The following is a 14,450-nucleotide window of genomic DNA, read 5'->3' on the forward strand; positions in this document are numbered from 1 at the left end:
CATGTGTTCTTTCTTGATTGCTTCTATTTCCATTTTTAATTCCTTCAACTGTTTGATTGTGTTTTCCTGGAATTCTTTCAGGGATTTTTGCGATTCCTCTCTGTAGGCTTCTACTTGTTCTCTAAGGGAGTTCTTTATGTCTTTCTTGAAGTCCTCCAGCATCATGATCAAATATGATTTTGAAACTAGATCTTGCTTTTCTGGTGTGTTTGGATATTCCATGTTTATTTTGGTGAGAGAATTGGGCTTCGATGATGCCATGTAGTCTTGGTTTCTGTTGCTTGGGTTCCTGCGCTTGCCTCTCGCCATCAGATTATCTCTAGTGTTACTTTGTTCTGCTATTTCTGACCGTGGCTAGACTGTCCTATAAGCCTGTGTGTCAGGAGTGCTGTAGACCTGTTTTCCTGTTTTCTTTCAGCCAGTTATGGGGACAGAGTGTTTTGCTTTCGGGCATGTAGTTTTTCCTCTCTACAGGTCTTCAGCTGTTCCTGTGGGCCTGTGTCTTGAGTTCACCAGGCAGGTCACTTGCAGCAGAAAAGTTGGTCTTACCTGTGGTCCCGAGGCTCAAGTTTGCTCTTGGGGTGCTGCCCACGAGCTCTCTGCGGCAGCAGCAACCAGGAAGATATGCGCCGCCCTTTCCGGGAGCTTCCGTGCACTAGGGTTCCAGATGGCGTTTGGTGTTTTCCTCTGGCGTCCCAGATGTGTGTGCAGAGTGCAGTCTCTTCTGGTTTCCCAGGCGTGTCTGCCTCTCTGAAGGTTTAGCTCTCTCTCCCACGGGATTTGGGTGCAGAGAACTGTTTATCCGGTCTGTTTCCTTCAGGTTCCGGCGGTGTCTCAGGCGCAGGGGTCCTGCCGCTCCTGGGCCCTCCCCTACGGGAACCCAGAGGCCTTATACAGTTTCCTCTTGGGCCAGGGATGTGGGCAGGGGTGGGCAGTGTTGGTGGTCTCCTCCGCTCTGCAGCCTCAGGAGTGCCCACCTGACCAGGCGGTGAGGTCTCTCTCCCACGGGGTTTGGGAGCAGAGAGCTGCTGCGGGCCGGGATCCGCGGGTCTAACTTTTTTTTACTATCTTCCCCTTTTGAGTTTATTTCTCTTCTTTGCTGTAGAGCCTCCAGGTGTGCCATTTATTACTACTTTTTAATGTGGTTATTACTTAGTGCTGTGAGCCTGCCTCTTAAAACCGCCTGTGCCCCATAGCTTTGGGTACAATGTATCTTCAGTTTCACTTAATTCTAAAGATTCTTGTTCTATCTTTATATTTTATTTTGTTTTAGTTTAGTTTCTTTCCCAAAACAAGCCCTGTCCGGGAACTTGCTCTGCAGACCAGGTTGGCCGTGAACTCAGAGGTCCATCAGCCTCCTGAGTGCTAAGATTAGTGTGTGTGCCACCACCCAGCTTAAATCTCTTCCTTAATTTCTGCCTCAGCCCAGTTTCCATTCAACAGTGAGTTGGTCATTTTCCACGAGTTTGTGGGCTTTCTGTTGTTGTTGATACCCGGCTTTAATCCTGGTAGTCAGATGGGATGCAGGGTGTTACTTCAGTCTTCTCCTATCTAGTGGTACTTGCTTCATGCCCAGGCATGTGGTCAATTTTGGAGCAAGTTCCATGAGTTGCTGAAAAGGAGAGATATTCTTTTGCGTTTGGATGAAATGTTCCGTAAATATCTGTTAGGTCTATTTGACTTATGATGTCATATAGGTACAGCATTTCTCAGTTTGGTTTTTGTCTGTATAACCTGTCTATTGAAAAGATTGGTCTTCCATTGAAGTCCTCCATTATCACTGTGTGAGGGTCAACATGTATTTTTTTTTTTAACTGTAATAGTGTTTCTTTTATGAAATTGGCTGCCCTTGTGTTTAGTGAATTGGTGTTTAAAATCAGAACATCATCTTGATGTTTTTTTCCCCCTTAGATGAGTATGTAGTGTCCTTCCTTATCTTTGAGACCATTGATATTGACAGTTATCAATTAACAGGGTCTGCCGATTTCTGTTATTTTGTTGTTAGGTTTGTTTCCCGTTCTGATTGCTGGGCTGGATTACTTATTTCTTGTGTCTTCTTGGGTGTGGTTAACTTGTTCAGGTGGAGGCTTTACTTCTAGCACCTTCTGTAGAGCTGAATGTGCAGATTGATACTGCTTAGATTTGGTGTGTGTGTGTGCATGCGTGCACATGTGTGCATGCATGTGCATGCCTGTGCGTGCGCATGTGTGTGTGCACATGTGTGCACGTGAGCGTCATCCATAGTGACTGAAAATTTAGCTGGTATTGTCGTCTGGGTTGGCATCAGGGCTGGCAGTCTCTTAACATCTGTAGGCCATCTGTCCAGTCCCTCTGGCTCTTAGCAGCTCCACTGAGAAGCCAGGTGTTATTAATGGGTCTGCCTTTGTATGATACTTGTCTTTTTCTCTTGCAACTCTAGTAATCTTTTTTTTTTCTCTACAATCAATAATGCTTTGATTATTATATGACATGGGGAAAATTTTTTTCTGGTCCAGACCATTTGGTGTTCTGAATACATTTTAATATCTTGATAGACACTTCCTTCTTTAGATTTGGGGGAAATTTTTTTAATGATTTTGTTGAAAATATAGTTTTGCGCCTTTGACCTGGGTTTCTTCTCCTTCCTCTCTTCCTATTATTCATAGGGTTAGTCTTCTTTTGCCTTCCCAGATTTCCTGGATGTTTTATGCCTGCATTTTTTTTTTAAAGAACTAACATTTTCTTTAAATGAGCTATCCATTTCTTTGATCTTGTCTTCAGTGCCTGAAACTCTCTTTTTCATCTCTTGAATTCTCCTGGTGAGGCTTGCCTCTGGGATTCCTGTTTGAGTTCCTACATTTTTCATTTCCAGTTTTCCCTCAGTTTGGGCTTCCTTTAATGATTCATTTCTACTTTCACGTCTTGCATTGTTGACGTTCTGTTGTTTGTGTTTTCACAGACTTCATTAATGGGTTTAATCATATCCTCTCTGAGCCCCCAGAGCATACACATAATGGCTGTTTAGAAGTCCTGTCTTTTGCATCAACCACATGGCATTTCCTGAGGCGTGCTGCAGTAGGATGGGTAGGCTCTGCTGGAAGCAGGTTGTCCTGAGTGTTAATGAGTGTCTTTTATTGCATCTGAGTCTGGGGTGATTAGAACTGCAGGTATTGATATCTTATCTTGTCTGTGTTGGGCAGACGTTCCATGCCTTGGTTTCTATTGTTCTCTTTGGATCTTAGGAATGTGGTGGCTGTAGGTTCCTTGGTAGGAAGTGCTTCTGAGTCCCTGCTTCGTGTGGCTATGGGTGTTCTGGGTAGAGTGTGTATATATATATTTTTTAAACCAAAAATTTTTTTCATTTAAAAAAGTTTTAGGTCACACAAAACAAGGCAACATTTACTCCTCATCTTCTGGCACTGAGGTGGGGGACTGCTCCACTGTGGCACTGTTGCTCTTTGAGCCGACGTTACTGTCCCTGGTCTCTTCCACCTCCATGCTCTCAACCCCCTTCTGCCCACTGTCCTTGTCCTCAGGAGATGTCCTTCTTCACCACTCTGCTGGCTTTCCGACCGACTGTCTTCAAGGTGTGTCTCCTCAGTCTCCATCAGAATGTTCTCATCATCCTTCTCAGCTTTGTTCACCACTTGCTCTTCCTTGGGGGCGATGCTGCCCTGACTGCGCTCAGCTTGCACTGCCCCCTCCTCCCTCTCCTCCTGCCTTCTGCAGGCCTGTTCCTCCGCCCGCGCGTGCGATCTCAGCTGCAATCTTCTCCATGTTACTTCTGCCTTCAGACCACACAACCTTTTAAGTCCATTGTTAAAGGAGCCTGTGCTTTCCAGGAATTTCCTCTTCTTTTCCTGGTGGTGTTCGGTTTCGAGTTTCCGCTGAAGAACCTTTAAAGACTGGACCTGTTGTGTGAGGACCTGCATTCTAGCTGTTGTGACAACCGACCACACATCAGGTACCACACTCTCACTGAGGATCTCGTTGAAGGGCGGTGGCTTCTCTGGAAACGGGCAGTGGCTGTATGCGTCATTGAAAAGCCATCATCATCATCTGGATCCCCAGCAGGCTGAATGCTCATGCAAGACTGTCTCTGTCTCTATCGACTTCTTCCTCTATGCAGCTGCCACATGATTTTTTACACTAATATACGCAAGGTACTCAGGAATTATGATAGGCCTTCATAGATTCATTGTACTCTGTTTTCTGCTTCATGTTCATTTATTCTTGTTTCTCTTCATCAATGAGATCTCGCCACATGCCACCAATAATCTTGCCAATCTCCCACAACTTTAGGTCAGGGTTGGAAGCCTTTAGTTGGTCCCAGACCTTTCTGCTGCACCTCACGTACCTCATCAGCAGCTTATCTGTTGGCTTTGAAGGCTTTGGAACTGCAATGCCAGAGGACACTGTGACCCGGCTGTTGGTGCCTGGGTTCCCTCCCAGGCTGTAGTTGTTGTAGGTGAGGTGACTGTGTGGATTGTAGCCCACAAACCCTGGTGTGCTGGGCATTTGTGCTGCAGGAGCTGGGGCTTACGATGGTCTTTTTGACATTTCGGTAGATTAAGTTCTCAGTTCCTTAAGAATGAATCAGACACCATGGCTGAGAAAGCGCCCGCGATTCCAGCTTCACTTCCGTCTGTCCCGCCTACAGTGTGTATCTTGGTATTGGAGACACAAAGGGATGAAGATGGTCTAGAAGGGCTTAGGACTGAAAGGGTCCAAGGAAGGAGGAAATCTGGGCCTGCCAAAAGGTTAATGGTGGAGTCCCCAGGAAGTAGTCAGAGAGGGAGGACTGACCTTGAAAGTGCTTCACTAGAGGGCTGGGGAGGAGAGTGGTGAGTTGGAAATAGAGAACAGAGAGGAGAGTGGAGATCACTGTGGCGGTTTGAATATGCTTGGCTCATGGGAAGTGGCACTATTAGGTGTGGCCTTGGAGCAAGTGTGTCACTGTATAGGTGGACTTTGAGGGGTCCTAGTGCTCAAGAACTATATTTTTAAAATGAATTATCTATTTTCTAAATATTTGGTAACTTTTTAGCTATCTTTGTATTACTAATTTCTGTCTTAATTGTGGTCACAGAATGTACACCATGATTTGAAAACTTTCACATGCATTGAGAATTGTAGAACATCAAGCAAGATTCCTCCTGAACACCAGTTAATATGTCCTTAGATTTCCATGTCTGAATCCCAGGACATGTGAATATATTACATTACAAAGTGGACTTTGCAGACCTGATTAAGAATATTAAATTTGAATCTTATCATTGAAAACACATATAGTCAGTCTTTGAAAGTACAGGCTCACTTCGCTCACTGACCGTGTTATCCAGACAATGGAGTGTGAGCAAGTGCCTTCTGTCTACCATTCTAAGGAGCAGTGCTCTGTGAGGCACAAGCTTGGCATTAAGAGCTACATGAGCTGGGGGAATCTTCCTTTTTAAGTCCCCCGGGGCAGGCTTAAAATGATGATTCTGACTTAGCATGTTCCTGGTTCTGCATTTGTAGAATGTGTTTCCTGCAGCATTTTCATGGTTTCACTTAAAAGTCTAACAATAAACATACAAAAACTGCTCATCAAAACTCCAAAACAGAAGACCAGAGGCATGTTTGCAAAATTATTTATTTACATTTTAAGCTCACATTAAACTCTTTTTGGGATAGAATGACTAAAATGAAATTACAAAACCAATATAAACATATTCACATTAACCTTGGGCAGAAAACAATTCTGGGGATGGTTCTAGATTAACTCAAGTTAATCTTGGTTTACTTTTGGGTTTTACTTTGTTTTGTTTTTAACCTGTATTCCTTTAAGTCATGTTATGGTAATGTTCTTGCAATGAGAATAAACTTACATCATCCAAAAAACAAAATGAAAAAGCACAACTTTAATTTGCTATTAAATAGCTGTCCAGATGCCTGAAGCGGAGTCTTTACAGTGCTAAGATGTTCAAGTGGGGGCAGCCTCCATCTCCTGACTGACTCTCCGGTGCGTGCTTTGGTTCTTAGGCTCTGACCTGGGTTTTGGCTTTGCTTAATGACTCACTGGAATGCTAAACAATCGCAGGCGATCCACTCAGAACGACTCACATTGTGCTCAGACTTCTGTGACTGGGACCTTAAAAGATGCTGACATCAGCAGCGTGTTCTCCTTTTCTTTTCTTTTCTTTTCCTTTCTTTTCTTTTTTTTTTTATTAACTTGAGTATTTCTTATTTACATTTCAAATGTTATTCCCTTTCCCGGTTTCCGGGGTGTTCTCCTTTTCTTTACTCAGCGAAGTAAGAGGGGAAATCACAAATTTATTCCCACATGTTAAAAATGTTTCCTGGGGCTGGGGATTTAGCTCAGTGGTAGAGCGCTTGCCTAGGAAGTGCAAGGCCCTGGGTTCGGTCCCCAGCTCCGAAAAAAAGAACCAACAAAACAAAACAAAACAAAACAAAAAAAAGTTTCCCAAGAAGCCTAACTTGTTTCTTAAAAAAAAAAAGTTTCTCAAAATAATACCTTCCCTGAATATTGATTTATTACTGAAACTCTAGACCTGTAAGATGTCCTCCTATACCTTAAAGTTATGACTTCTATCTGTTCATACAAAACATGCTGATGAGCAAATATACAAACAGCACACTGCAGTTTCAAGGAGGGATTCACATTTAACACGGCTTAGCTGAAATCACAGCAAATAAAAATACCGTGGCTCATCCTAAACCACACGGGCTTCTCTCCCTCACAAACTCTCTAAGAGTAAAGACCTTTAGATGAAATAAAACATTTCTCCCCTTAGGGGAAACAAAAGAGCAAGGCCTTTAAAAACTAGAAGTCAGCAAACAGGGCAACAGGGTCTTCCCAGCAATGTCTAAAAGTCTAAAACCAGTGCTTTAAAAAAAAAAAAAAAGAAACAACAGTCGTTATGGCCATAAAACACATCATCTGTGATTTTGGAGAGAACCACTGGAAAGAAAGTTTGAGAGCTGAATCTACACATAATTCTAGGATTTCACTTTTGATGCTTTTAACACTTTAAGCTATACTCTGCATGGGCAGTTAAACTCCCACTCTAAAAGTCTCTTTAAAAAATAAACTGTATACATTTAGGACATCTACAGACATTTCTCACATTGATCTCCCCTCCCTACTTAGTAAGTGGGATAAAGCAAGAAATTAACATTTTACTAAAGTAGCATTTTGACTTTTGGGTGAAATAATTCTAAGTGAACTCTAAAACTTTTCAAAACCTATTTACAGTCATTGTACAACATTTTATGTATATATACACATATGCAGACTTATAAGAAACACTAACCTACATGTCTCATGATATAAAATAAAATTAAGAAGCACAAACATGTCCCCACACCAGCCAACTGTTGGAGAAACGTGCTTACTGTTCAGTCCCAGTGGCATTAACCTTAGAACCTGAAGCATCTCACATGAGCGCTGCACAGAGTTTACCTCTGATCTTGGCCTATCCACAATTTTCTGCTCAAGCTAATGTCATACAAGTAGCTGAGAAGAAAGACTTAGAAGGAGCACAATACCAGAGGTCAAATATTTAGATGTACGATTGTAGGGAAAAGTTAATTCTTTCCCCAGTGGGAAATCAGAACGTTCTGATAGGAATAGTAGTGCAAAACGAGTGTGAACTACCAGAGCATAGATAGTGTGCCACGTCAGAACTTGGTAGAGGGAGCTCTGGGCTGGAGGCTCTGAAGAATCCAAACGAGTCCTGATGGAAATGGTCAAAGACTTCCTCGAATCATGTGACTTCTCAGCCTATATGACTTGTCTTGGTTCCCTTCCCATACACAATGGTTTACTTTTCTCTTGTACCTCTTAAAGTGAAACTGTCTAATCTCTCTCCTTTACCCCTGATAGCATGACAGTGCTCTCCACAGTATGAGATAAGTTCAGATAATGAGGTATCAAAAGGTCAGAAGCGTAGACATCTTGACCTGTATTAAACAAACAGTAAAAAGTCTTTGTTAGTAGGAGAGGTTTTTAACTCTACAGTCAAGGCCTTCTCAGATATTTAAGTGCACTAAATATAGAAGTCAAAAGTCTATGGCTGTTAATCTATAAGACAATAAGGTTGTGTGGTTTACATATATCCAGTTCTTAGAGAGGCCAGGCAGCAAGCAAGTAGTTCAGACAGAAGGTTTAACATCGTTCCCTGAGCTTTTGACACAAACTCAAAGATATGTCCATGAACTTCCAAGGCTTGGGAGAGACAAAATTACCTCCACCATGCTCCATGGGATCATCTTCCAAGAGTGGCTTTTTACTCCAAAGTGGTCTGTCTGTCTGTGGTCTCCCTCTAGTTCAGTAATGTTAAAAGAGTACAGTTTTATCAATGTTTTAGAAGACAACAAAAGCTTTAGGAGGAAGAGAAAGGACATTTAAAGGATTAGTTAGGAGTGTAGCTGAGTGAGTTAGTTCTGAATCTGTTATACAGCAAGAGTAGCAAGAACTGGATCAGGACATGGGCCTTCTCTGACCTCAGTGGCTCGCTATTGGCCAAGCTTTCTCTAAACAGAACCGCAGTTAGCCAATTAATTAAGGAGACTAAAGTATTATAAGCAGAATGATTTCACCACTCAAATGTTTCCAAAAAAAGATAATAACCACTCTAGTCAGATGTCAAACTTAAAAGGTCCCTTGATTGCATACACAGATAACAGCAATTTAGAAACATTAAAAACTAGGACTTTAAGGCTAAGTTAATTTCATTCTTGGTAGCGATCCAGAGCATACTTTAAAAGTTCAGTGCTTATGAATAATTTAAATAGCAAAATTTAAATAGTGATTTGTGGAATTCCAGTAAGCACCCATTTGGAGCCTCCAATTTCCTTGCTGGCAGACTTCGGGGAGGCTTGGTTTTAAGCCATTGAAGTTTTTTAGTTGGAGGGTTTGGAGGACCTATTAACACATTCCTACAGTGTCAGTAAAGTGCATCCTTTGGTATGCATCCTTCGGGCTGGCTATGACCTCAGAGGAGGCATAGAAGTCAGTGGTGCTGGGGCCAGGTTCCTGACAATGGTACTGAGGCTGGCAATCTTCTCTTCTAGGAGGAAATTTTTCTTCTCTGCTGTCTTCTGTCGCTGTTCAGTCATTTCCAAAGCTTTCAACAACTGGGCGTTTTCAACATACAAATCCTTCACCATGGCATCTGTTTTTGAATTCTTGCAGAGCTAGGACAGATCAAGAAACATCTTGGTTCCATTTGTGTTAACGACTCCCAATTTAAAGCATAGGGGAAGTTAATAGTGGCAAATCAGTTCTGCTACCTGTGTGCTTTGTATCAGTACCTTTTACTGGTGTACAATGCAAACAGAAGTGTGGATTTATTCTGCTTGTATTCCCAAATATTAAGTCTCATACTAAAGCCTAATTACAAAACAAAAAGTGGATTTTTTTTAAGGGCTCCAAAATTAATTTTTCCCATCTAAATACGTGGTATTACTTTATCTATTTTTAAAAATACTAAAAATGCTTGTCCAACATAGCATTTTGAGATTTTAACTGCATTAACATCCACTCTTCATAGATGTGCTTCACCATTTAAAACTACAACCTGTAATATATATATATATATATATGTATATATATATATATTATTTCAACATTAAGCAGCTTAGGAATTGTTTTGGCAATTGCTTCTCTTAACCCATTTTTTTTCTCTCCTCTACCAACCAATCCCCCAAAGGTATGCCCTCTGTTATGGTTAGAGTCTGGAGTCTACAGGGAGATAGCACGTTTGTTAGCCAACCTGGTACCTTAATTCTTGTTCCTGTTCTTGCCTTTAACCTTTTTTTCCCATATTTTATACTCATCATTCCATAGCAGACTCAAGCAGGTAGCAGAATAAAGAGTGGCTACAGAATGGCCAACTTATTGTCATTTCCAGGGTCATAATAATTTAAGTAGCTGGCAGGTATAGTACACTTCAGAACTTACTTGTGACTGAAACGTCATAACTCACCATTCCTTCCTTCCCCACACCTCTTTCAATTAAGACATTTCAGTGACCCTTCATGCTTAAAGGACAAGATTCAAACTAGTAGGCATAGAAGTAAATGCTGTCTCCTTGGCTGATTCTCCTCTCCTTTCTAGTCTCTTCTCTTAGGACAGCATGAGCTAGCAGTGGTTTGTATTTACAGATGCCCACACCCCGTTTTCCCCATTCTGTTAAATTACTGCAGCCTAGCCTGCCTCCCTAATCTGTCTACCCAGCTCTCGAGCCTGCCTCCCTACATCTCTCCAGCTCTCTAGACTGCCTCCCTACATCTCCCCACCCAGCTCTCTAGCCTGCCTCCCTAATCTGTCTACCCAGCTCTCTAGCCTGCCTCCCTAATCTGTCTACCCAGCTCTCGAGCCTGCCTCTCTAATCTGTCTACCCTCTCTAGACTGCCTCCCTAATCTGTCTACCCAGCTCTCTAGCCTGCCTCCCTAATCTGTCTACCCAGCTCTCGAGCCTGCCTCTCTAATCTGTCTACCCTCTCTAGACTGCCTCCCTAATCTGTCTACCCAGCTTTCTAGCCTGCCTCCCTAATCTGTCCCCAGCTCTCTAGCCTGCCTCCCTAATCTGTCTACCCAGCTCTCTAGCCTGCCTCTCTAATCTGTCTACCCAGCTCTCTAGCCTGCCTCCCTAATCTGTCTACCCAGCTCTCGAGCCTGCCTCTCTAATCTGTCTACCCTCTCTAGACTGCCTCCCTAATCTGTCTACCCAGCTTTCTAGCCTGCCTCCCTAATCTGTCTACCCAGCTCTCTAGCCTGCTTCTCTAATCTGTCTACCCTCTCTAGACTGCCTCCCTAATCTGTCTACCCAGCTTTCTAGCCTGCCTCCCTAATCTGTCTACCCAGCTCTCTAGCCTGCTTCTCTAATCTGTCTACCCTCTCTAGACTGCCTCCCTAATCTGTCTACCCAGCTTTCTAGCCTGCCTCCCTAATCTGTCTACCCAGCTCTCTAGCCTGCCTCCCTAATCTGTCTACCCAGCTCTCTAGCCTGCCTCCCTAATCTGTCTACCCAGCTCTCTAGCCTGCCTCCCTAATCTGTCTACCCAGCTCTCTAGCCTGCCTCTCTAATCTGTCTACCCTCTCTAGCCTGCCTCCCTAATCTGTCTACCCAGCTCTCTAGACTGCCTCCCTACATCTCTCCAGCTCTCTAGACTGCCTCCCTAATCTGTCAACCCAGCTCTCTAGACTGCCTCCCTACATCTGTCTACTCAACTTTCTAGACTGCCTTCCTTCATTTCTCTATCCAGCTCTATAGACTACTTTCCTACAACTCTCCACCCAGCTCTCTAGACTTGCTTTAAGAGGCCTTCAGGAAGCTCTCTTTAGGCTTCTAGATCTTGTGTGATCCTATATGGAAAGTAGAGTTATCTCTTGTTTATTTTTAAAGCTTCCATCTGGAGAAATTCTTGGCGTCTTCTAGGCCTGCTAGAATTTACACTCCACATGCCCAGGAGTTTCACTTTGCTCAGAGCTGTGTCTCTAGTGCCCAGAACAGGATGTGACACATAGCAGCTTGTAATGACCATAGGAACACACAAAGGACTACCTGGATAATTGCTCACAAAAGGGGTTTTCCTCCCCCTCCTCCTCTGTTTAAGATACAGAGCAAAGGAAAGTTTCTGCATGCATCTGTTCTTGCATGCATCGGCATTTAGATCTCTCTCCTGGCACTAATATTCTTAGGTTTTATGTATCTAGAAAACCAGGGTTGGCAAATTCTGCTCTGTACCCAACCTGTTTGTCTCAGTCTCTGTTTTCTGAGAGGCTAGGAAAAGGTTCTTGTCCATGTTTTTTGTTGGTTTGTTTGTTTGTTTGTTTTATACACAGGTAGTTTTTAAACAGAGTGGTCATGTCTATAATTAGCAGGTAAAAAGATCAAGTTGTTTAATGGTCTAGAATCGGGAGTTCAGACCCCATTCAAAGCAGGCTTTTGGAGCCTGGTGATAGCAATAAGATGCTTAAAATAGTATTTGTCTGCTTAATTATTGAATGTGTGTGGGGTCATATACATGTGTGAAAGTCAGAATACAACTTATGGGAATTGGCTCTCTCATTCTACCACATGGGTTCCAGGTATTGAGTGTAGCTTGTCCGGCTTGGTGTGATACCTACCAAGCCATTTCATCAGCCCAAGGTATTTTTGAGGTTGTCACAAACTACTGGGAACAAGAAAGCCAATGTTACATTTATTACCCAATTTCAAAAAAATAAATGTATCATTTTCTGCTTACTTAGAGATGTATATTTCATATCCTGGATAAAAACATCTATATTTGGTTCAAGCCATTGAACTTCATTAAGAACACTTTAGACAAGAGCCACTGCTAGCAAATATACTGTATAAAATTGTAGACAATCTTATAAGGCCTCAGTGAATTTTTGAAAAAAAAATTGTGGGATGGAATTCTTATTTTGGGGTTTATATGAAAGTAATTCCTAAGTTTTCTAGACATCTCCAGCAGAATTAACTTTTATTAACAACACAAATTAGCAGCAATAAAAAGATGCAAAATCTGGAGTTCAGACTAGAATGTTGGGGCTAGAAAGATAGCTCAGCTAATAGAGTCTGTGCCTTGCAAGTATGGGGACCTGAGTTTGATTCCCACATGGTAGAATGAGAAAACCAATTCCCATATAAAAAACTGGGTACAGTGAGTGGTGCAGAGGTGACCCCTGTGCTGAGGGAGAGAAAGGCCTAGCCTAATCAGAGAGACCCACAGTGGATATGTCCCAAAGGCCAACATCTGAGGTTACACACACTCACTCACTCACACACACACACACTCACTCACACACACAAACTCAAACACACACACACTCACTCACACACTCACTCACACACACACTCACTCATACACACACACACTCACTCACACACACACACTCACTCAAACACACACACACACTCACTCAAACACACACACAGACACACACAGAGACACACACAAACATACACACACACAGACACACACACACTCACTCACACACACATATACACACAGACACAGACACACACACTCACACACACTCACACACACATATACACACACACAGACACACACTCACTCATACACACACACATACACTCACACACATGCATGTACACACACACGCACACACACTCACACACACAGACAGACAGACAGACACACACACACACACACACAAACACACACCCTGTGTACCCATACAAACTGGAGTGTCAGGACAGATAGAAGTGACAGAGGCTTACTTGCTCTTTGAGCTGATTCACTTTTTCTTGAAGAAGCCTTTTCACCAGCTTTAGTTTTTGCTCAACTTCTATCATTCGTTCTTCCATGAGATTTACAAGGTGTTCCTGGCTTCCCTAAGGAGAAGAGGGAGAAAGAAGTGTATTATCATTTGAAAATCATGTCAACTAGAGGTACTGGTAGTTACTGTCCCCATAAACACCTAGAGAAAGGACAGCTGATGCTTTCCTTTGTAACCAGAGGATGGGTTTCTGATGTAATGGGAGTTGTGGGCACTGCACATGTTGACAATACCTTAGAAAAGTAGCACAATCATAGAGCAATCTAGGAAAAGACAAGGCTCTTACCTTGGCTCCATCATCCCCTGATATTAATTCTTAAACCCCTGATTGAAACCCATGTGCACTTTTAACAGAGTGACTATTCAAAGTAAGTTAAAGCAGGGGACCAACCTTCTACTGTGGTTTGTGTCTTTGTGATCCCGCAGGCCTTTGAACATTGCAAACACTGGGTTATTTGGGGTCACCTAATGTTTCCAGTCAACTGCAATGCACGCCTCTCATTTTCCTGTGAAATGATTGGGGACCATCCAAGGGTTGGTTTCTTACTTCTTCCTGCCAGCTGCCCTACTCCTCTGACTCTCAGTGATGTGTCAGTGTGAAGCAAACATCGGACTAGGGGGTGCATCTATCATCAGAGCAGGTTAGAAGTGAAAACATCTCCTCACAGACATTCGAACCCAGATAAAACCACAGGACAGGAAGAGGCATAGCCTTTCCTCTCCCTCTCATACACCAGGGTGGGAGTGAGGAGACACGAGTTGAGGAAGCAAAATGACCTGGAGAGAGACGACACTGCTCATACCCTCGCTTAGAAAAATGCCCACACCAGGAGTTTCACATTTTAGAAGGCGCTTCAAGTCCTTAAGATTATTATCAATTGTTATGATTATTGTGGTTCAGTTGTTTATGACTGGGTGATAGCTATTTTTTAAGAGACGTACTTTGACAAGCATGGAGGATGCTCAAACATGAAACCATGTGACCGATTTGAAGACAAACAACCTGTATTTAGTAAAAGCTTAATACGCAGTTTCAATACACAGGGCCGTGGCGGTCTGGCCTTTGAAAAGAAGGCCTATATTTTAAAATATATAATGACTTTTTAATGTTTATGCATAAGGAATAATGCTTGCTTCAAAAAACAAAACAGAAAAC

General features: G+C 42.7%; 1 protein-coding gene and 1 pseudogene across 9 annotated transcripts in view; both read right to left on the reverse strand.

Annotated features, from left to right (window-relative positions):
* Positions 1-1,030: 1,030 nt before the first annotated feature.
* Smarce1-ps5 (SWI/SNF related, matrix associated, actin dependent regulator of chromatin, subfamily e, member 1, pseudogene 5) lies at positions 1,031-4,497 on the reverse strand (annotated as a pseudogene).
* A 1,645-nt stretch (positions 4,498-6,142) lies between these two features.
* Positions 6,143-14,450, reverse strand: part of Nin (ninein) — a 102,298-nt gene continuing 93,990 nt past the window's right edge. For all 9 annotated transcript variants that reach the window (XM_017594089.3, XM_008764706.4, XM_008764705.4 and 6 more), the window contains 2 exons: positions 13,236-13,349; positions 6,143-9,177 (listed from right to left, as the gene is read on the reverse strand). In XM_017594089.3, the coding sequence (XP_017449578.1) occupies positions 8,968-9,177; positions 13,236-13,349 (324 nt within the window). In that variant the 3' untranslated portion in view covers positions 6,143-8,967. The remainder of the gene's footprint in view (positions 9,178-13,235; positions 13,350-14,450) is intronic.

Source organism: Rattus norvegicus, chromosome 6 (genome assembly GCF_036323735.1).
Source record: "Rattus norvegicus strain BN/NHsdMcwi chromosome 6, GRCr8, whole genome shotgun sequence".
Classification (NCBI taxonomy): Eukaryota; Metazoa; Chordata; class Mammalia; order Rodentia; family Muridae; genus Rattus; species Rattus norvegicus.